We start from the raw sequence: 25,221 nt of genomic DNA, 5'->3' as shown, positions 1-25,221 counted from the left end.
TTAAATTTAATCATTTAAGGAATGTAAGATAAGGAATCCAGATGGTACACTACGGTTCCTAGTATCAGTTCTTTTGCATTCAATGAACTTTAAATATCTTCTTGTCTATATCTTTTATTGAGATAAAAAATCTACACCTTTTATTAAGATCTTTATGAACTAGTATGACCCATGCCTGCTTCTTTTATCCCTGGAGCGAGAATTATTTTTTCCCAGGTTTCAAGCTCCATCACAAGGAGGTAGGAGCAGCGCTACGTGGTGACCAAGCAAGTTCTACTGAAATCCCCAATGTAAGCAAAAAAAAAAGCACTGCAGAATGCTCTCAGGGGCATTCTTAAAGAGTTTTAAGATATCAAAGGTCAGTAAACTATTGAGGAGCTTGATGACCAACTCGAGTTGTAATATGAGCTTAAAAATTCATTTTTTACATTTGCATCTTAATTTTTTTTCACTCTCCCAAAATTGGGTGGGATCAGTGACCATGGAGAAAGATTTCACCGGGATATACCTTGTATAGAAAAAGAATATGAAGGCAAGTGGAATCTGAATATGCTTGCCAATTAATGTTATGCACTCTTGAGGGAAGCCAGGGGAGGCAATACACAAGCAGAAGTTAGGGTTCAAAACATTTTAAGCTCATAAAAATTCATGTTTCATTAAAACTTGTCAAATAATCTTTTAAACTAGTAAATCTTTTAATAAACCAGTAAATCAAAAATATTAACTTTTCCAAAAACTGTCTGAATTTTATCTTATTTATTTATTGTTTATTTTTTTACTTTATTATGAGGAAATAAAAAAAAAATTGAATTTGTTGGCCAGTGTTATCAACAAGTCACTAATTTTGCTCTTGAATAGTGACAGACTTAACTACACCCTTTGCCATCATAAATTAATTACGGAACATAAACATGCATTAAGTTCTAAAACAAATGTAAGGTTACAGTGTTCACTTCATATTTTGAGCATGTTAAGAATATATATTGCTCTGAAGTGAAATCCCCATCCTGCACATCAGGATTTGGGGAAGTTGGGGGGGGGGGGTTAAACCAAAAAACCATAACGTACCAGATGGGCTATTTAGATACCAAACTACTGAAATCTTATTGTATTATTGTTTTTTTTTTTTTTTTTGTATTTTGTTGTGTGCTGCAATAAAAAAAAAGAAAGTTTTAATTTTAAAAATTTGTACATCGATCTATACTACAACAGGTATTAGTGTCTCAAGCCCATAGTAGTAGAATCTTAAACAATTAAAAATGATCATTTCATAATCATTTGTGAGAGAAAACACAAATTATATAACAGCTGTTATTAAAAGATTGAATACTACTAATGAAGCTGTTTAATCAGAATAACCACAATGCACAAACAGCATTAAGAGAGTGCATCATAAGAGAGTGTTGCAATGATAACAGAATATGAAAACAAAATGGTTACACAATAAAAAATTTGGATATGCACGAAAGCTTATCCTCAAACATAAGGTAAAGAATATTACCATAGTGATAGAGAATAAACAGACAAATGCACATGGATCTGGCAACTTGTGTGGGGTTTCATATGATTTTGACCTGTCTCATGCTACAGAAAAAGGCTGTGCACCACGTTCTATGATATATTCCATATAACAGCGTTTCCCAAACTGTGTTCTTCGGAACACTAGTGTTCCGTGAAAAATCATAATTAATAATTAAAAAAATAAAATAAAATAGATAAAATTTTGCAAATTTATAGCATATACCACTTTTATATCATTATAATTTTTAACTTTTTTTTTTTTTTTTTTGTTTATTAATATACTGGCATTGACTAATAATCAAATAGACTGTGGAACACTTTATTTTGGCAGGCTTTTGCATACAGAAGTATGCATAGAGGTAATGGCATCTATGAAAAAGTAGCAATGTAGTGATCTAATATGCCATCAGTGTGCAATTTAGCCTGAAGAACGGGTTGAAGGAGGGGAGGAAGCAAACTGATATTATAACTAAACTCACTTCCTTGTATAATTTTTTTTGATAATTATTAGTATTTCGAAATATTATTATTATTAAAAATGTGACCATGGATTTGTGATTGAAAAAAGGAACTTTAAAACGAGAAGCAAAGTACTTCTAGTACTGCAACTGTGGTCAATGAAAATGAACACGATATTGTCACACTTCAAAGTGAGGGTGAACAATCGCAGCCTTTTGTTCCACAAATACCCAAAGTGAAAAACATGAATCAACTAATAAAAGACCAAAACAAAAGCATAATGACAGTTATTTGAATTTCAGCTTTACATGTGTTGGAAATAAAGATGCTCCTGATGCACAATGCATTGTATGCAATAAAATATTAGCAAATATTTCTTTGGCCCCCACTAAACTTGTGTTTCATAGTTGTTCTGTGAATATGTTGTGAGACGAAAAGTGTTCCATGACTAAAAAAGTTTAGGAAATGCTGCCATATAAGATTAGTCATTACAACTTCTTCCTGGTCTGGCAATTCTTCTAGAGTTTACAACAGAAGGCCATGAAACATTTTATTACTCATGAAGGTTTTTCACTTGAACAGCAAATAGACTATTACCTCTCCTCCAACTCTAATTCAGGAAGTACCACCATGTGGAATTTCCTGAATTTTTAAAACAAATATGAATGATTTCCATTCACATCCATATTTTCATCAATTAGTTTTCTAAGCACATGAGTCGGAATAAATGAATTCACAGCCATCCTACACTTTATGGACAAAAAATCATTTCAAAAGCATTCTGAAATTTCAGCTCATTTTGGTTTCATTATTTATCCCCTTTGCTTGGCTGCCAACCTCATATTTTCTCTCTCACTGATGCCATTTCAGGAATCATTATAACTATAATGATTCCTACCATCATGACCACAAAAATAATTACTATTAATTTTTCACTATTATGCAGTATCAAGAATACCAAAAAAAATCTAAAATTATAAAGAAATGTAAAAAAGAGATACCTTCCAATTCAGGGTGCATTGCTGGCAAATGTTCATGTACCCATTCTGGACGATGGAGTAATTCCCTACTCCCAGGCTTAATATGCTGCAGGTTAGAGGCATGTGGAACAGGAAAGGCCTTTACTTTGTGAGCAAATGGAACAGGTTCAACGTTATTTACATATTCCTCTAACTCTTGGAGAGAAACACCTAGATCTCTGAAAGCCAAACTCAGATCGTCAAGATTTGGCTCTGTTCTGCCATCTGAAAAGCAAAACAAACACAGACATATGATCAGTTAATTATTCTAATCTTGAAGTTAAATCTATTTTTTTTCGAAAATATGAAAGTGGTTATTACTTAAGACACAAAATATAATAATACACCTTCAACTGTCTGGGATTTCTAACTTAAATTGCATACTTTTATATTTATAGAAATTTCCTGAAATCATGGTTTTCATAAAAGCTTTTTTCAGAAGTATCATTACCATCTAAGTGAGTCTTTAAAAACCTATGGCAAAATAAAACAAACATCTGATACTGTAAGTAAACTATTATAATACTAAATGAAAGCTGGGTAAAGCAAACTGTACATTTAAAAGTAACAATCGTGAGAAAATGCCAAGGTATACACATTTAAATAGATTCACGTTTTGAGATGAATAGTGTACATATTAATATCCCACCTTCTTAAGAGGGAGGCTTCAGCCTTATCCATCATTCTGTATCTCTGATATACACAAAATTCAAGGCAGAGGCTAGGAAGCTTTCTCATCTTTAAAGCCCTTAAATCAGAATTGCAGAATCTAATATATATTATTAAAACTGTTCTCAAATGTTTGTTTATGATATTGGCCTCAAGTTTTACATCTACAAAGAAAAATCACTTGAAAAGCCAACCACAAATTGAGTTTATGATGTTAACCAGAATTTATGGAGTGTTTTTAAAAAAATTACGTAATTGATACATATGTACAAATGACTGACACTGTAAATCAAGATATTATAAGCACACTGGTAGCAGCTGAACAGAAAAAGTGATATATATGAAAGATATAAACAAAAAAAACATGCCACTAGGAAGGGAAACTGCCAATTAAATAAACTGACCACTGAAAATTAAACTGAAACCTTATTTTTGAATTTTATAACCAGTCTGGCACATTGGATCATTGATTTTGTCTACGAGGGTGTGGAATACATGTAATCTATTTGTATAGTTATTCAACAATGGAGAGCAGCACTGAAGTGTGATACTCTTAATATTACAATTAAAGAAATGTAAAAAAAAAAAAAAAAAAAGAGATACCTTCTAATTCATGATTTAAATCTTACCAGGTAGCATGCTGAGTTAGGCCACCATATTAAACTGATCAATTATTAACTGAATGATTACTTTTGTTTCCAAGTTATATAATCCGGCTGCTCACTATTTGGTGTAAGCTGAGTAGACAAGTTTTGAGCAGTGTAATATTTGGATAAACCAGTCTTCTGTGAAATTAGAGTGGTGTCACCACTTATCACTAATTTGGGAGGCCTAGGTTCAATTCCCATTTTAGACCAGAGAAATTTCTAAAGGCGTCTCTTTGAACAGAAGTAGGGTTTCCACACACCAATCCCAGAGATTCTGGGATTTTTATCTCCATGCCAAATTGCCCATAAACACATTTAACATATGTCATACACATACAATTCTCCAACACATCTGGTCAGCATAGGGCATTATGACCAATATTCCTCATTGTATAGGAGAGGCCAAATTATCTTGCAGTGTACTGGAAAAAGGTTGAAAATAATCAAATCCAACTGTAAATTTAGTTATTTTCTTAACAGATTTTTTTTTTTAATTATTTTGACAAAAAATAAGGGAAATTACATGAAAAGATTTTCAGTGGAAACAGAAACTGAATGTTAAAATGTAACTTTTATTTTTGATATAACATAAAATACAGGCCTGACAAGCAACTGTACAGACATACATAGTTGGCCAGTAAATCAGAATGACTTACAATGGGTGATTTCAACTTTTCAGATATTGACTGGAACTTGCGGGAGGGGTTACTCACAGAGTAGCAAGATATTTGTAAATTTATTGGACAACATATTTTTTACACCAGCATATTAGAGAGACAATCATATAAAGCAAAACTCTTGATCTGGTCATCAGCAGTGACTCTTCATGTATTAAGCTTCCCTAGTAGGGCTTCATGTAAAAACCTACTGGGGAAAGCAGTAATCACAGTGTATCAATGTGGGATTTACTCAAAGATGTAACTACCTTCAAAGGTCAAGGGAAGGCTTTACTTTTGTAAAGTTAACTAAATGGTCTCAGTTTTTAAATTCTATGCAACAGAAAACTGCTGATGTTACCAAAAGAAAATTCTAAATGGGAAGCATTCAGGAAAGTAATGCAGATCTGACTACGCTTTTTGTATCAAGTTGTTGTTATTTGGTTTTTAGGAGCATTAGCAACTAAGGCCATATTGCTCCGGGATATGCAGTGGTCATTCCCTGACCTTTCCGCATCCTCCGTATTTGGTGGTGACAGGCTCGAACCCCGGTCTAATCAAGAAGCGTGTGCTACGCACTGCTGCTCCTTCCCACCTGGCTACGGAGGCGCCCTTTTGTACCAAGAGATACCATTCAAGGCTTAGAACCAAACAGATGTCATTTATAAATGGAATAGGGAATAGATGTACTGATTAGACTTGTGGCAGAGAAGAAAAATGCATGGGATGCATATAAATTATCATGTGATACAAATGCCCTACAGGAGATATAAACTAGTCTGCAATCAAGTTACAATGGAACTAAGGCAAGCTACAGCATATTAAATAAGTACCTGGTAAAGAATACAAAGTAAGGCAGCAGAGTCTTCTTTACTAATGTTAAACACCAGAAGGAAGGAGGATGTTGGGGAAAATCATATTGGCCCACCAGATGTGAATAGTTTAAATGTTGATGATCTGCTCAGGTTTCTGGCAGACTGAATAAGTATTTTGTTCAACATTCACATAAGAGACATTTTTTAGGGATAGGGATGCCAAAAATTTACTAAACCCTAACAGGGATCTGAATGATTTTTTGATAACCAAGGGGAAAATGGAAGCTAAACATAAAAATGCCATTGGGGTGGATGGGATCTATCCAATTATACTGAGAGAGGCAACAAAGAAAGTAACCAAACCTATCACCATAATTACAAGAAAATCTTTGGCTTCGGGGGAGATTCCTATGGACTGGAGATGTGCAAATGTATCCTCAATTCACAAAGGGGATCAAAGGGTGACATGAGTAATTACAGACCTGTTCGTTTGATTTCCATTTCAGGGAAAATAATGGAGTTCTTGGTTAAAGCAGAAATGCAGCACCACCTAGACAGGAAAGCAATTATACTGCAGCCATGGCATGGATTTGTGAAAGGGTGATTCAGTCTGACCAATCTGATTTGATACTATGATGGAGTAGCAAAGGAACTGGATGCAAAAAAAAAAAATTTTGCACTGTTTACTTGGATTTCAGAAAAGTTTTTAATACTGTCGCACAAAAAAGACTGCTGTATAAACTGTAGCAGTGTGACAATAAGGCCAGTTTATTTTTATGGATAAAGGGATGGTTGTGTTGGAGAAGACAGAGTAGTTATTAATGAGCACTGCTCTTTGTGAACTAATGTTATTAGTGGATTTCACACAGGGTTCAGTTGTTTTCTGTGTTTATAAATATAAATGATGATGGAGGCATAGCAGGTTTAATTTCAGATGATACAAAGGTTGGCAAAATGTTTAATGACAGTAATCAGGGTATGCTACTGCAACAAGATCTAGACAGTAGCAAATGATGGCAATTGAAGTTGAACAATGACAAATGCAAGGCACTTCGAATAGGTAGCAGTAATCCCAGATCTAGACAGTGGCAACTGAAGTTTAACAATGACAAATGCAGGGCACTTCAAATGGGTAGCAGTAATCCCAGATTAATGTAGCAACTGTTTGGTACCACACTCCGGAGAATGAAAAAGACCTGGGGGTATTTGTGCAGTCAGTTAAAACTGTATCAGTTTGATAATAAATTACTTAATCTACCATGTGATATAATAGTGTAGTGTCTATCAATTCATTAATATAATGACAGGGATAATTAAAATAATAAGTAGTACAATTTACTTTATGCACGACACCAATGAAGCTTTCTTAAGAACAGCTGGTGAAATAATCCAACATCAGGTCTCCCCACTATGAAGGAATTAACACCATCACAACAGCGTAATGATAGTGCTAATATAATTTGTGCAAGGAGCCATCCATGCCAAAATTCTTTATTATGAGTTCTTTGTTACTTGATTGTCTAGTTAAAGTGGGGAGAGCCTTATAGGTTCCCTATCAACTGTAATACATGCAACAGTGAAGGAATTCTCAATTCCCAATATGAAAGAGTTGGACCATTTTTCTGGAAAACAAGACTCGAAATTTCAATTTTATGAATGAGAAGTTAAACACAGCAACGGATGAGCATCATTATTAAACTTAAATTTTAAATTACTGTGTGTTTATGTGTTTTCTGGAGGCACAGCCCAGTTCGTATATGTGGGTAGAAACAATAGTAATCACAGAATAAAGTATCAACTATGTGGTACTACACTTAGGGTAGTGGAAAATGACCTGGGAGTAATTGTGCAGTCTGATATAAGTTCTCTGAGCAGTGCAGACAGGCTGCCAGGACAGCTCATGGGGTTCTGTCAATGATATACAGGGATTTTGCTAGCAGCAATAACGAAGTAATTATCCCATTGTATAAGGCAATGGTCAGGCCACATCTTGAGTACTGCATACAGGTTCGGAAGCTTCGTTTTAGGAAGGATCTGGATCTGTTGGAATGAGTGCAGAGAAGAGTAACAAAATTAGTGAGGAGAACAAAGGGGTGCTCTTAAGACTGCAGTTCTGCAAACTGTGGTGTCTGGAGACTAGCACTGCAAGGAAATCTGATTGAAGTGTTGAAGACCCTGAGTGGATTGTATAAGCTCAATGCTGATGGAACCCTTCCTGTTGCTTAGACTACACACAAGTAAGCATAAATTTAAATTGAGTAAGGACAGTTGCAGGATAGATATGTGGAAGGTTGCCCTTCAAGCAGTGGCAGATAATATTTTTTTCTTAACCCCAAACATGAAAAGTATTAGAAGCTATAGTACTTAGTACTACGTGCAGGTTGAAGATTGAGAAGGCAAAAGATATTTATTGATATTAGAGTTGAATTTCTGTAGACTGTAATTTTCAGAAAATACATTTGAAGTAAGGTTGTTCCAGAAAACTGAATTTGAAAAGATAAACAATGAAGAATAGTTGGTTCTGCAAGTTTGAAGTTGGACAGTAAATGGATGCTGACTGTTTGCTGCACAAGTTCAGACAAGATTATTACTATATTAAGATTATTACTATATTTAATACCACTCAAATACCATGTAAAATTAATAATATAGTTTATTAAGCTATTCGCCTAAACTACTATACATTAAGGCAGTGGTTCCCAATCTTTTGTCACTCAAGCCACACTTTAAGTTAAAAGACAAATGTTAATGGCACAACGAAATATGATTGCCATCGAACTCAGTGGAATTTTTCTTAATCGTGTGGCATACTTGAAAAGGGTTGTAGCACACCATTGGGAACCACTGCATTAAGGTGACGTTTCAGGCATCTTACCAATACCCATCATCAAACCATGCTGTTGGAGGAACAGAAAATAGAAAGGGTTACAAATCTGAATATGTTAAAATATTACAATTACCAATATTACAATTACAAATATGATTCTAAAGTATTAAGTCTAAATTACTGTTACAATAGAAACCAGAAATTAAATTAGGTAAATACAAAGGGATACATGAAACATACGGCAGAGAAGAAAAATGCTTGGGATACATATAAATTAACACGTGACACAGAAGCCTATGACAGATATAAGTTGATCTGTAACCAAGTTACAAAGGAGGTTAGGCAGGCGAAGGCAGATTATGAGAAATCTTCGGCAAGGGATGCAAAGAAAAACAGCAAAGAGTTCTTTTCTTTTGTAAACTCTAGAAGGAAGGGGATGAATCAGATTGGTCCACTTGATATCGATGGTTCAACTATCGATGATCCTTCTCAGGTAGCTAACAAACTAAATGAATATTTTGCATCGACATTCACACATGAAGAGTTATTCAGCGAGGGGAATGCCAGAGGTGTATTCAACTCTGGCAGTAAGCTAGATAATCTTGTAATAACTGAGAGTAAAGCGGAGGAGAAAGTGTTGATTATAAACACAAGAAAGGCACCTGGGGTGGATGGGATTATTCCAGTTATATTAAAGGAGGCAGCAAAGGAAGTAAGCAAACCCTTAGCCATAATTATGAGAGCTTCCTTGGACTCAGGGGAGGTACCCATAGACTGGAGATATGCAAATGTGACCCCAATTCACAAAGGAGGATCAAAGGCTGACACAAGTAATTATAGAGCTGTGAGTTTAACTTCTGTTCCAGGAATATTAATGGAGGCACTGGTTAAAGAAGCACTGCAGGATCATCTAGACAAGACTTCAGTTATAGCTCGGACACAGCATGGTTTTGTTAAGGGGAAGTCTTGCCGGACCAATCTGATTGGATACTATGATGCAGTCACAAAAGAACTGGATGCAAGGAATAACTTTGATATTATATACTTGGATCTTAGAAAAGCTTTTGATACTTTTTCACATGGAAGACTGCTGCACAAATTGGAGCAGTGTGGCATTGGAGGCAAAAATTGCTGCTATGGATAAAGAGGTGGTTGAGGGGGAGAAGACAGAGAGTGGTAATCAACAGACACTGCTCATTGTGGACTAATGTTATTAGTGGGGTCCCTCAGGGTTCAGTGTTGGGTCCATTATTGTTTTCTGTATTTATAAATAATATTGATGATGGTATATCAAGCTCAATGTCCAAGTTTGCAGACGATACAAACGTTGGCAGGGTTGTTAAGGACACTACTGACGCTATGCTGCTGCAACAGGAACTGGAAAGGTTGAGCAGAAGGCTGAGAGGTGGCAAATGAAGTTTAACACTGACAAATGTAAAGTACTACATATGGGAAACAGCAACCCCAGAGCAACTATCAACTCTGTGGTACTACACTGACAGTGGTAGAGAATGAAAATGACCTGGGGGTAATTGTGCAGGCAGATATGAAGTTCTCTGAGCAGTGCAGATGGGCTGCAAGAGTAGCTCATGGTGTCTTATCAATGATATACAGGAATTTTTCTAGCAGGGATAAGGAGGTGATTATTCCCTTGTATAAGACAATGGTCAGGCCACACTTTCAGTACTGTATACAGGTCTGGAGGCCTCATTTCAAGAAGGATGTACAGCTGCTGGAGCGAGTACAGAGAAGGGTAACAAGATTAGTGAATGGAACAAAGGGTTGCTCTTACGAAGAAAGGCTTAAGTTTTGCAAATTACAGTGTCTGAAGACTAGGCACCGGCAAGGTGATCTGATAGAGGTGTATAAAGCCTTGAATGGCTTGAGCATGCTCAATGCTGATGGGATTCTGCCTCTTGCTCAGAATAATCACCTGAGAGGGCATAAATTCAAATTGAGGAAAGACAGATGTAGGAGAGATTGCCGGAAATTTGCCTTTAGCCAGCGGGTTGGTTGGTGTAACAGACTTCCATCCCTTGTTGTGGAAGCTGATAGCCTAAATAAATTTCAGGCTCAGCTGGACAGGTGTTTCGAACGAACAGAGGGGTGAAGTGGAAGGTTTTTTTTTTTTTTTTTTTTTTTTTTTTCTGGCTGATGCTGCATAAGCTTTCTTTCTTGCATCATATGCCTCTACTAATGCTAATGATTAAATTCTTACCTGCTGACAGACTCCTCCTGCTGATGCTCTTAGAAACCTGATGTGCATACAGGCAAGATGTACTGTCAGCAGGTAATTTACAAGTGAGGGATTAAAGTATCAACTGTGGGATTAAAGTATCCAATAGCCAATAGATTTGTGCAAAGTTTTCTATCGTGGATCCTGGGATCTTGTGTAGTGGAAGCCAGTAGTGACCTTTGATCTCATACTCTGAACATCAGGGTTGGTGTGCATGCTGATACTGGTGGTCTGGAGGGGGTTGAATATGGGCTACTCCTTGGACATGCAGGCTATTTTCTTTTCGTGATTTTACATTTCTTCTTCTATTTTCTTATCATAAAGGTGGAAATATTGCTGGTTGAATTCTACTCCCTGTTTTCTGTTGATTGCTGAGGCTCCAAACATTTTCAAGAAGAAGGCTTCTTTGAATTTTCTTCTGTTGTATTGGTTGTAGAAAGGATTCTAGTGTTGTTGGAATCCCAAGGTTTTGAGAAATTGTGGAGAAATGCTACCAGGAGCTGCAACTTTCTGGGCATGCAGAGTGTTCAAAATTCTTCAGACATCATTTTGACAGAAGACAACAGAAGGCATTGAGTCAAGTGTAGCAGGAATGGTACAACGCTGTTTACCAAGATCACCAATACAAGAGTTAGAACAAAATTGGGATGCTAGTAAGCTGGCTGGCTTTATCTTTAGCTGAGGAGACAATCGAACAATCACATTTTAACAGAGGCGGAAGTATAGATAGGCAAAAGTTGTGGCTAATAGCTTTAGAAAGAGATCAGAATGCTGGACCATTTGGACAAAAAGAAAGTTTTCTACTCTTATTCTGTTCAAAATCCAGTTTAGATTGATCAATAACTACTATATAATTGTTGTAAGCTTTAGTGCACGCAAAAAAAATTAACCTGGAGGACACAAACCAATTGCAATATACAATGTTCTTATCTTGATCAGCCTTAATATGTTTATTGGAAAACCAAGATTTAGGTAAAGGATGAGATGTTGGGATGGAGTGTGGAATTAAAGGACTTTGTCACTACAAAAATAATTTCACTGACACAATCTGAGCGTACATTGACATCAGAAGCTTATGACATCAGCCATAAGAAAAAGTGTCTCCACTGGAGAAGAGATCATCATCAAGTTTTGATCTGAGGTGCCTAGAGGCCCACTCCCTCAACCATGTACTTGGAAGGGCTCTTCATGAGAACAAGATCAAGAGTGTTAGCTGTGTAGTTAAGATTGTCTGGTATTCTGGTAGGTAAATGAACAATGTGAGGTCATTAGTAATTGGAAAAGCCAGCATCTAAACCAATGGTCCATGTAACTAGAAAACTGAACCTAGATGGAATTGTGAATGTTAAAATCACAAAAGAAAATTATCTCCCTTTTAGGAAAGTTGCATTTTAGAAAGTAAAGTTTCAGAGAAAGAAAGTCAAAGAGTTCCATGTAATTGGTGGAGTTGGGAGAACAACAGAAGCAGTAGACAAATTCAACAGAATGAGGTAGAGAGATTTTAAGCCAGAGAAGATAGAAAAGAGGGGATTCCAAATTACTGTCTTGGACAGGGAATATCAGAGCAGACATATACAAAAGTATCACCTTTGAAGCAAAAGGAATCATACAGTGAATAATTAAGACAACTGAGATAAGCAGTGGTTGAGGTAACCAATAGTTGGAATTCTGTCAGAAAAAGTAAGTGGGGCTTGGCAGACTATAAGTGGAAATGAACATCATTCAGATTGGAATTGAGACCACCTTATATTTGTAAAATGAATGATGCATTTGGGAGGTTTAGATGTTTCTGCAGGTAACAAAAGCTTCTTATCAAAAGCAGCCTAATGCAAAAAGATCTTTTCTTGATTCAGAAGTTATGCCTACCAGCACAGAATCTGTCTGGTGGGAGTTAGCTGGAAGCAAAGGTATAATGAGAGTAGTGTCATCCTCTTCATAATCCTCTAGTCTGTAAATCTACAGAATAAAGGATCGTGAAAAGCATGTTTGTTGTTTGTTTGTTATTTTGGTTTTTATGAGCATTAGCAACTAAGGCCATATTGCTCCGGGATATGCGGTGGTCATTCCTTGACCTTTCCGCATCCTCCGTATTTGGTGGTGACGGGCTCGAACCCCGGTCTAATCAAGAAGCGTGTGCTGCGCACTGCTGCTCCTTCCCACCTGGCTACGGAGGCGCCGTGAAAAGTATGATGAAAGTCTCTATATGCAAATGGCTGGGCAAGCAAGTGTGAATGTCTTATTGTCAGTGACTTCGATCATCACCTAACTGGTTGGAAGTGTGAGGGAAACTCACCACAAGGAACAAAATTCAAAAAAAAAAAAAAAAAAAAAAACTAGATGATTATTATTTGTACCAGCATGTCAGAGAAAACACTAGGATAAGAATATTCTAGCCCTCATCATTACTCATGTATCAGGTGACAAAACAGGGCTTACAGTACAGGAACCATTGGCAGACAGCAATCACACAGTCGTTAGTTGGAAGATGAAGAAAGATGCTGCAGCAGTTAAAGGCAAAGACAGATATTTTAATTTTTCAGAAAAGGGGCATATTACAGTTTAAGGAACCACATGGCATTTATTAATTGGGAAGACTGCAGAAAGGAGGGGACAAATACATTTGAATTGTGGAATACCTTTAAAGCAATAGTCACACAAAAGCCACAAATGTATATGTATCAGTGGGACTATCTGATGATGTTACCATCAGCACATTCTAAATGGGAAGCATTCAAGGAATTAATCATAAAAACTACTAAGCTTCAGTAGCTTCTAGACTGGAATCGGTACTTTCTATAGATGTGAGGTGTGGACACTGAAAGGGAGTGACAAAAAGAAGCTTAGAGCCCTAGAGATGGACTACTTACGTCAGAGTGCTGGGGTTTCTACGCTAGAGAGGATAATGAATGAGGAAATAAGAAGGCGTATGCACGCAGATGAAGATATTATAGAACAAATAGAAAATAGGAGGTTGAGATGGCTTGGACATCTGCTGCACGTGAATGGAGATGGCCTAAAATTATATATGAGTGGATACTACAAGTAAAGAGAAGGCAAGGACACCCTAGAAAAACATAGAAGGAAGGTGCACTATCAGCCATGAGAAAGAGAAATTTGAAAGCTAAAGATGCCCTCGTCCGGTGACTTTCGAAAATGGGAACAACAAGGTGGCGATCTGCCGTATTAAGTTGAACGTAGATAGCTACTAGGCTTTTCATACCAACTAAAAAATACTCTTCCAAGGTATAGGCCTAAATGGATGTCAGATGAACTGAGACTAATGGCAGGGAAGTAAAATGCATGGAATGCATATAAATTGAACATGGAAGACTGCTGTACAAATTGGAGCGGTATGGCATTAAGGTCAAGTTGCTACAATAGATAAAGGGATAGTTGAGTGGGAGATGACAGAGAGTGGTAATCAATGGACACTGCTCTTTGTGGACTAATGTTATTAGTGAAGTTCCTCCCCAGGGTCCGGTGTTGGACCCATTGTTGTTGTGTTGTGTATTCATAAATGATAGTGATGAGGGTATATCAGGCGTAATGTCTAAGTTTGCAGATGATACAAAGGTTGGCAGGGTTGTTAATGACAGTAAAGACAGTATGCTACTGCAACTAGACCTAGATAAGTTGGGCAAATGGGCTGAGAAGTGCCAACTGAAGTTTAACATTGACAAATGCAAAGTACTGCATATGGGTAGCAGTAACCCAAGAGAAACATACCAACTGTGTGGTACTACACTCAGGGAAGTGGAGAGTGAAAAAGATCTGGGGGTAGTTGTGTAGTCAGATATGAAGTTTGCTGAGCAGTGCAGATGGGCTGCCAGAGCAGGTCATGGAGTCTTGTCAATGATATATAGGAATTAGGCGAAGGTAAAGAAAGCCAACACGAGAACGACGAGAAACGTCGGATAATTTATGTGGAAAATTAGTTTCCAGATACGGCACTCTAGCGCTGCTCGCTCGGTAAACAGACGGTAGGTGTTATTGGTCTGGAGCAAAGTCGAGAATGATATATTGATTGACAGGTAGGCGTGGCAAATGATGTGCTGACTGGTGCGCGAACACAAAACACGATAACATCGGTTTAGTATCACTTTAGTAGCACTCAGAAGCACTAATGGTAACTTGCCCTAATGAACACTTTCCATAATGGTGAAAAAAGGTCAAGTTACCTCCACTTGAATCCCATGGGAGCTTGACCCCCTCCCGAAGTGGAGGGGATAACCTAACCTTTTTTCTTTAGAATCATGAGTGGACTAGAGCATAAATTGTTAATTAACAAAATATTAATTTTTTATTACTGTACTTTTATTTTTAAAGACACTCGTGCGAATACACATGTATCATAACGTCAATCAATGGCTCAACAGCTATTCACTATATATATATATATATATATATATATATAAAAAAAATCCTTTTTTCTTTTCCTATTATTTCCTAACCTAGGTAACGAAATATAAGGAAACCTTTTCCTTTTTTTCGTAACGAAACTTAAATCAACAATATAGTAAAAACACTCATGAACTCCAAAAATCTGTTTTAATAATGAGAAAAAAAACATAATGAGGAACATAAAAATGAACAGAACGGAACTTTTATTAATTTAGTTTTCACCAAAAAAATCAACCAACGTTTTATTTTTCTTACAAATTTCTTCCATCTTTAAAAGATTCATCGCTACTATTACCTGTTTACTGTTCACTACTCATAAATACACATTATAATGCCAACCAATGACTACACAGTAGCTTGTCGTCTCGTACACCCATCACCAATCATTTCATCGTTTGACATGCCTACCTGTCAATCAATCAATATATCCTTCTCGATTTTGGCTCCAGACTGATAACACCTACTGTCTGTTTGCCAAGCGAGCAGCACTGAAATCCAGTGTCGGGAAACTAATTTTCCGCATAAATTTTCCGACATTTCTCGTCGTTCTCATGTTGGCTTTCTTTACCTTAGCCAGGAATTTTTCTAGCTGGAACAAGGAGGTGATTATCCCATTGTACAATACTCAGGCCACAACTCGAATATTGTGTACAGGTCTGGAGGCCTCATTTTAGGAAGGATGAAGGAGTTGCTAGAATGAGTACAAAGAAGGGTAACAAGATTGGTGAGAGGAACAAAGGGGTATTCTTACCATGATAGGCTTAAGTTCTGCAAATTGCAGCGCCTGGAGACTAGACACGTGCGAGGTGAACTGATCGAGGTGTATAAGGCCTTGAATGGGTCGAGCAAGCTCAATGCTGATGGGATTCTTTCTCTTGCTCAGATTAAGAATCTGAGGGAACATAAATTCAAACTGAGGAAAGACAGTTGTTGTAGAATAGATGTGCAGAAATTTGCCTTTAGCCAGCAGGTGGTTGATTGCTGGAACAGACTTTCATCTCTTGTTGTGTAAGTTGATAGGTTAAATAAATTTAAGGCTGAGCTGGACAAGCATTTGGAGTGAATAGATGAGTAGTGTGGGAGGATTTTTTTTTTTTTTTTTGGCTAATGCTGCATAAGCTTGCTTTCTTGCATCATATGCCTCTGCTAATGCTAAATTATCAGGTGACACAGAATCCTATGGAAAATATAAACTAGTCTGTAATCAAATCACAAAGGAGGTTAGGTGAGCAAAAGTAGATTATAATAAATCTTTGGCAAAGGCTGCAAAGACTTCTTTACTTATATAAATACTAGAAGGAAGGGGATGAATCAAATTGGTCCACTTGATATCAATGGTTCGACTTGATGATCCTGCTCAGGTTGCTGACAAACTAAATAAGTATTTTGCATCTACATTCACACCTAAGGAATTCTTTAGGGAAGGTGATGTCAGAAATTTATCAAACTCTAACAGAGAGCTAAATGATTTTGCAATAACTGAAAGGAAAATGTAAGAGAAATTATTGAAATTAAACATAAGAAAAGCACCTGAGGTGGACAGGATCTATCCAATTATATTAAGGGAATCGGTGAAAGAAATAAGCAAACCTTTAGCTATAATTATGAGGGCATCCTTGAATTTAGGGTAGGCCCCCATGGACTGGAGGTGCATGAATGTATCCCCAATTCACAAAGGGCGATCAAAGATGATACATGTAATTACAGACCTGTTAGTTTAACTTCTGTTACAGGGAAAATAATGAAGTCACTGATTAAAGTGGTCATGCAGGATCATCTAAACATGGCTGCAGTTATACTTCAGACACAGCATGGGTTTGTTAGGGGAGAATCTCGTCTGACCAATTTGAATGGATACTATGATGTGGTCACAAAGGAACTGGATGCAAAATATAATTTTGATATCATATACTTGGATTTCAGGAAAGCTTTTGATACTGTTGTACACTGCTACACAAATTGGAGCAGTGTGGCAATAGGGGCAGGTTGCTGCTATGGATAAAGGGATGGCTGAGTTGGAGAAGACAGAGAGTGGTAATCAATGGACACTGCTCCTTGTGGACTAATTTTATCAGTGGAGTCCCCCCACGGTTCGGTGTAGGGTCCATTGTTGTTTTTTCTATTTATCAGTGATATTGATGAAGGCATATCAGACTTAATATCCAAGTTTGCTGATGATACAAAGGTCAGCAGTGTGGTTAATGACAAGAATGATGCAATAGGATCTAGAAAAGTTAGGTAGATGAACTGAGAAATGGCAACTGAAATTTAACACTGACAAATGCAAAGTACTGCTTGAAGCAACATAAAGGATTTGGTATATATGTTTGTACTGACCAGTGAAGATACCTAGTTTTAAATGAATTAGGCAGCAGTGAAATGAAGGTAAGGATGAGGTTTCTAGTGGGTATTGGATTCCGATCCCTATGTACACACACATTTTGCAGCTGCTGCTCCTTGAATTTTAAGTTCAGAACAAATTTTTCCCTGAAGCACTTGAAGGTGGTCCCATTCTGAAATTATACTACATGACGAGTTCAGTGTCTTGTGGTGGTGTTACTACATTCAATATTTGACCAACATACAAGGTTATCAGGAGACAAAACATTTTCAGGACAATGAAGTGAAACTTTATTGATTAAACATTGTTTTGTTGTAACTTTTGATTTCAAATTAGTAGTGTAGTTATTTGTGATTCTCTGAATAAGTCAGTGAATTTGTTCATTACTTTTTAATTGCTTAAGAAACCACAGTCAACTTCTGCTGTCATTGTGTTGTATCAATAAGAATATCAGAATTTTGCAGCCATTCTGTTGTATTGATAAGAATGTCAAAATTCTGGCCCACTAGTATTGATAACAGTACTGCCACAGATGATAACTGGAGGTTTTCTATGTACTTTTATAGCAGTGTAATCAGTATCAGAAGAGACCTATAAACTATAAATTCATAGCACTACAAATGTGATTTTATCATGTAGTATGTAACATAATCTAAAAGAGCATAGTCTGTACTGGTGTTAAATAAACTGGATTAGCATACATTATTCTTTTCAATCTCTTAGTTTTACATGTTGTTCTTAAATAAAATTTAGGTTAAAATCATGCCTCAGACTAGAGCAGCAAAGCAAGAGCTCAGAGTAGGTTTGGTTTGGAATGGTTTGGTTTAGGGGAAACTCTGAAGGCAGTTCTCCTACAAATCAGGATTATGTTATGTTTATTATTTGTGCTCCTTTCGCAAAGCATACTCTAGAAGGACTTGATACAGCCACAGGGGGTGGTTTTGCATGTTTTCATTGAAGAGCACAAAAGTTAAAACACAAACTTAACTTTTAATAATAAACAACAATAGGCCCATTGTTGTTTTTGTTGTTTATTCTTTTTTCTTAATGATACTGATGAAGGTATATCACACTTAATGTCTAAGTTTCCAGATAAAAGGTTGGCAAGGTATTTAATCACAGTAATCAGGGTATGCTACTGCAACAAAATCTAGGCAGATAGGCTGAGAAGTGACAACTGAAGTTTAACATTGACAAATGCAAGATACTTTGTATTAGTAGCAGCAAGCCAAGATTAACGTACTGTGGTAAGACACATGGGGCAGTGGAGAATAAAAAAGACCTGTGTTTAATTGTGCAGCCAGATATGAAGTTCTCTGAGCAGTGTAAGCACATTGCCAGGAGAGTTGATGATATGCATGAATTTGCCAGCAGGGATAAGGAGGTGATTATCCCACTGCATAAGGTTAGGCTACATCTTCAGTACTGCGTATAAGTCTGGAAAACTCATTTTAGGAAGCACATGGATCTGTTTGAAAGGATGCACAGAAGAGCAACAAGATTGGTGAAGGGAGCAAAAGGTTTTCACATCAGAAAGGCTTTTGTTTTGCAAATTTCAGCATCTGGAGACAAGGCACCTGTGAGGAGATCTGACTGAGATGTTTAACACGTTCACTACCACCTAAATGTGGGAGAACTCACTATTCCAAATTTTTGGATTGTTTAAAAAAATCAACATTTCAGCATCCCAACATTCTGAAAATTCTTACATAATGGTTAAAATTTAAAAGTTTGGAATTCATTACTAAAAGCAAACACTTACTTTCATGCTGAGCTGTAAATCAGAACAAATCTGAAAATTTTATAAAAAGTTTATTCATGTACATTTAGCAATATCAACACAAGAAAGAAACAAATAAAACTGTGCGGCAAGTCTATTAACAAAAGCCAAGCATTACTGGAAAACATATAATTTCATGTGCCTTTACATTTATGGCACTTGGGTGACCACTTAATTATGCAAAAAATGCATAAAAATAGTGAATTGTTAAGTCTTTGAATAGAATGAGTAAACTCAATACTGATGGAATCCTTCCTCTTGCTAAAATTATGCACATTGGGGGGGGGGGGGGCAAACAAACGTCAATCTAGTGTTGTAGAGGTATGTAGTTTGAATGAATTCAAGGAATTTAGTCAATTTTAATTAATTTAATTTGAATAGATTCAATTTATTTTTAATAATTTCTGAATCTGTAAGAGTGTAAGGCTACTACAGACCTCCAAAAAAGCCTTCAACCAGGTGACCTTTCCAGCAACCATGAACGCCTTTGTGTGGAAGGGTTGACCTCAAAGCATTATTAACTATATTATTTCTTCTTTGCAGGTCAACTCTTTACCAAACTTCGTATGGTTGGAATGAACATTGTATTCACCCCATAAGGAGTATGACAAGGAGACCCCCTACTGTTTTTAATGTTATAGATATGCTCCTCCAAGAGTTGCCAAGTGATATAGGTTTTGATTTGTGAGGATATAAAATCAACACCATGGCATTCACTGATGACTTGATCCTATCAAGGACACTGTCTTTGGTTCCCTCTAGCCATGAAAAGAAGATAAAGGTCAAGATACTAAGTTCCCGACGGAATCAAGTAATATGACTTCTTGTTTGATTGAGTTCTTATGGAAGTACCTTGGAACAGAATTTTCTCTTGAAGGCTGTACCAAAGTGGGTACTGGTACTTGGTACGGCTAAATTAAAAAAGCTCTGAAGAGCACCATTAAAATCTCACATCTTATTATATTGAAGTTGTTTCAGCTTCCTTGGTTGAACCATCAGCTGGTACTTGATAGGACTACAGCCATGTGTTTGAAGAAATTGGACTTTCACGCTCAATCAGCTGTACATTTATGGCTTAGGCTACTGAAAGACATGGTTACTGCTTATTTTATAGCTGAGGTGTTGGAGGGAGAACTTGGTATTCCTTCACTTAGATGGATGATATCTATTTACAAATGAAGTGATTTCTTGACGTTACAATACTCGTCATCTCCTATAATTAGGAAATTGATTGATGTACCTGTTATTAGGAAAGAGTTTGGTGCAGTGGAAAAACTGTTGAAGGGAGGAAGTGGGTATGTAAACTCCATCAAGAAGATTAAACATCATTGGAAGGACTTGCTTCATAGATCATACAATGGCAATACAATAGGATACCTCTAAAGTAAATTTTCAACATAAGTGGGTTGGGGATGGCACCTGGTTCTATCTGGCCATGAAAACACTGACTTAATAAAAACTAGTATCAATGCTTTACCCACCTTAGCACACACTTCTCAATGTTGGACAAATCATAGGGCCTGTAGGGCCAGGTGTCAGTCTGTAGAATCTCTAGCCCATGTTTCACAAAGATATCACCATTAACATGAAGCAAGAATAAAGTGACATGATAACAGAGTAAACATCATGGCTAATCACCTTTCTCTGAAACAGTGGACAGTCCTCAAAGAGCAGTATTACCAAATAATTAATGGAGTTCCAAAAACCTGATTTGGTATATATGGAGTGATTGTGCTGTTATCTTAGATGCTTAGGTTGTGGGCCATGGAAATGAACTCGACATATCTCGTCACCTTAAAGCCAGGTAAAAGTTAAAGCTAAAAGTCAAACACGCCATCTTTCAGTTGTTTCATTCATTACAGTTTCTTATAGGGGAGTGTGGAGTGCAGCTGCCCCAGCCTCCTTTGTACAAACGTTAGGACTAACAGCATCTGATTTGAAGATCATCTCTGTCCATGCAATGCAAGAAACTTAGAGTACATTGGAGAGTACATCAGACCATGATCCCTGTACAATGAGCGATGTCCTACTATGTTGTTTCACATGACCACATTTGTAAGGATACCATAGTCAAAACATGGGAATTTTGGAAAAATAATTTTTTAAAAATAAATAAAGAAAAAAACTAGATGAACTGTTGTTTGTTGTTTAGTTTTTAGGAGCATTAGCAACTAAGGCCATATTGCTCCAGGGGATATGTGGTGGTCATTCCCTGACCTTTCCGCATCCTTCATATTTGGTGGTCACGGCTCGAACCCCGGTCTAAATCAAGAAGCGTGTGCTACGCACTGCTGCTTCTGCCCACCTGGCTACGGAGGCACCACTACTAGATGAACTGTTAAAAGGGATGGACAGGTGAATGGGAAATGTTGGCTTTTTTTTTTTTGACCGATGCTGTATAAGCTTGCTTTCTTGCATCATTTGCCATTACTACTACTACTAATCATAACAATGTGGTTCAGAGAAACTGTTCTGAGTGTCAGCCATTTCTAGTCTCAATACGGACATCATCAAAATAAAGCTGTTCAATTTTGGGGAACCTGCCAACCGTTCAAAACCCTTCTGGGTGAAGCAAGTGACACAGACTATGTAGGATTCCACTAGCATATTGAGGTTTACACTAGTGGAATGCACTATCGGGTATCGAGGTGTTGGACCTGATATGTCTTCAGTTCTGAGTCTCTTTGGTGAAGTGACATTATTTGTTTCATTATGTTTTGTTCTGTGGGACCTTGTTGGGGTCCTGGAAAATGAATTTACATTATCAGGATTTGCAGGAGTTTTTATGCCATTCAGTGCCTGGGCTCCCCACCCACCATAGAGCCCAAGACCTGACAAGCAATAAATATGCTCAGGAATGGAATGCTGGGGCTACATACATACCACAATTGCACCTTCACCAGCCTGAATCCTGTCTCTGGGACCATGAGGGTATGAACTTGGTTTCAGCATGGTTGACACATATCAGGATACCCAATCTTGTCAAATCAGGTGCCAAAATGGCATGTTCAAGCTGGGCCTCACCATCACCAGATTTCCCTTTCCAAATTTCCATAAGTTGCGTCACACATCAAAACATGGATACATATGATGTTAACCTGGAACCTACAGTGTGAGTATTGGATCTCAGTGACAATAATCTGGAGGATCAGAAGCATCACTGGGAGATCCCCCTTAACACATACAGGTGCCCGATTTGGGGGGGGGGGGGGCTACAGAAGTACATGCATTTCCGTGTGTGTGTGATTCAGATACATAGGACTACTAAATACAGTGATGTTAAAACTAGGAATTGTAAAGCATCACTCTGAAGGGAGAACTAAAATGCAAGCAACTGCCTCCTTTCTGCACAGACCAACCTTGTTGGTGCTCATTTTTAAATTTGATGTGCTTTTTTTTTGTGGTGGTACTTTGTGCCACACTTGGAACGCTTTCTGTTTGGCAAAAAAAAAAAAAAAAAAGAAAAAATTCTTTGTTGCTTTGCAGCAAAAGGAAAAACCACAAAACAACAACAACAAAAGTTTGTTGATATGCTAACTGTTTTTGATATCTTTTTTTGCTATTGTGGCTAAATTTTGAGATAGGCAGTTAATTACATCTTTGGAGGAGAGTATATATATCATTTTTCAAGAAAATATCTTCTCTAATATACTAAGTTGAGAATATTTTGGAAGATTTGAGTGGCCTCCAGTCCTGTCTCCTACTGGTGATCTGATCAGTGATCACCATTCTGCATTCTCTCAGTGTTGAACCACTGGTGATATATTCACTTGTTACCCATCTATGGAAAAATTCAGTGAAAAAGTTTGGTGAAACTCAAGCAGTTGCTCTTGATATTTCAAATGCTTTTAATTGTGTTTGGCATAAAGGTCTTTTAAATGAGCTTGTATCTTATGGTTTGCTTGCTGTTTTTTGTAATTGGGTATCCAGTTTTCTCTCTGACCACTCGCTTTGGGTGATGGTAGATGGCTCTTTGTCTCTGTCTTTTCCACTAATGCTAGTGTTTCCCAAGGTTCAGTTCTTTCCCTCACTCTTTTTTCCTCTTGTATAATAATGACCCTCTGTTGACTGGAAATCCTATCCATAGCTTTGTTGATGATAGCCTATTGCATTCCACCTTCCAGTTTGAGAAACCTGGCCCTGCACAAACAGCTTCAATTTTTCAAATATCCACTATCAGTTGCTTAAATGCTGATCTCCAGGTAATTTTCCAATGAAGGAAATTGAAATCAACTTAGCTGATTTCAATCCTTCTAAAACTCGGTTCTGCTTATATCTCCCAAAAAGGATTCTGCTAAGCATAGAATCCAAAAAGGATCCTATGCTTATCTTTGATGACACTCTGATTGGGTAAGATCATATATCTCTATTGGTGATTATCCTGACTTTTAATCTCTCTTGGCATAAGCACATTAGCATTAGTAGAGGCATTTGATGCAAGAAAGAAAGCTTATGCAGCATCAGCCAAAAAAAAAAAAAAAAAAAAAAACCACTTCCATTTCACCCCTCTATTCATTCGAAATACCTGTCCAGCTGAGCCTTAAACTTATTTAGGCTATCAACTTACACGACAAGGGATGGAAGTCTGTTCCACCAACCAACCACCCGCTGGCTAAAGGCAAATTTCCGCATGTCTATCCTACATCTGTCTTTCCTCAATTTGAATTTATGCCCTCTCAGGTGATTATTCTGAGCAAGAGGGAGAATCCCATCAGCATTGAGCATGCTCAAACCATTCAAGGCTTTATACATCTCTATCAGATCACCTAGCTGGTGCCTAGTCTCCAGACACTGTAATTTGCAAAACTTAAGCCTTTCTTCGTAAGAGCACCCCTTTGTTCCATTCACTAATCTTGTTGCCCTTCTCTGCACTCGTTCCAGCAGCTCTACATCCTTCTTGAAATGAGGCCTCATTTCACATTACAAATAGTGCTTCCTCCGCATCTAAAAAACTGAATTTTCTCTTCACCCTTAGCATTACCTTTCTTCTAAACAACTACTTACTCTGTACAAATCTCAAATCTGCCCTACTATGGAATGTTGTTTGCACATCCAGGGTGTTGCCCCCATAACCTTTCTCAGGCTTCTAGACTCCTTTCAAAAGAGGGCAGTTAGGTTAATTAATGACCCATTTCCTACAGTCTCTCCACTGTTTGTCTCATAAACATTCTGTTTCTACTTACATTCCTTTTCTATAGATACTTCCATGGGCACTGTTCTTCTGAATTGGCTTCTATAATTCCGCTTTTCTCTTCCAAACCAGTCCAAACATGTGCTGCAAGCAATCAGATTCTTTTACTGTCCGACTTCTCAAAAACTCACAGAACCAACTTTTCTTCTTCCTGGAAAACCTCCCTTCACACACATTTCCTGATATAATGCTGTATTTCTTCTATAATCTACAGAAGTTCAAGTCTAATATTAACTGTATTTCTTTTATCATTTCAACCCATGCACAGTTCTAATTACTGTAGGTTCAAATAAATTTTGTGTGTGGGGTTTCATAAAAAATAAATAAATAAAATAACTCCTTGGGTCAGAAGAAGATAGCAACTGGTCAGCATACCTGTAAGGGAGACAATTCTCTCTGACCTTTTTCATGCAAAATGAAAGGAGTCTAGGAAATAAATCACATACTCTGCAGACCTCCTTAAAGATTTTACTTTATTGATCAGGTAGAAACATGGCTTGACAGTGACAAGCAGCTTAACCACCTCAGTGTAAATCTCTCCTCTAATGAAAGAATACATAAATATGGAGGTAGAGGCTTAATTTGTATACATAAGAGCCTCCAGTTTCCTTGTGTAACAAAGAGTTCAACTGGTAGCTTCTATGCTGTTCCACTCTCAA

The 25,221-nt window shown here is 37.2% G+C and overlaps 1 protein-coding gene across 2 annotated transcripts in view; it reads right to left on the bottom strand.

The window, feature by feature from the left end:
- LOC150086806 (uncharacterized) overlaps positions 1 to 25,221 on the bottom strand; it is a 219,281-nt gene that overhangs the window by 83,727 nt on the left and 110,333 nt on the right. For both annotated transcript variants that reach the window (XM_090372766.1, XM_090372768.1), the window contains one exon: positions 2,982 to 3,224. In XM_090372766.1, the coding sequence (XP_090228892.1) occupies positions 2,982 to 3,224 (243 nt within the window). The remainder of the gene's footprint in view (positions 1 to 2,981; positions 3,225 to 25,221) is intronic.

This window comes from Mastigoproctus giganteus, chromosome 4 (genome assembly GCF_048544385.1).
Source record: "Mastigoproctus giganteus isolate SK-2022 chromosome 4, ASM4854438v1, whole genome shotgun sequence".
NCBI lineage: Eukaryota > Metazoa > Arthropoda > Arachnida > Uropygi > Thelyphonidae > Mastigoproctus > Mastigoproctus giganteus.
The sequence above is the reverse complement of the archived record's forward strand: the minus strand, read 5'-3'. Positions and strand labels throughout refer to the sequence as shown.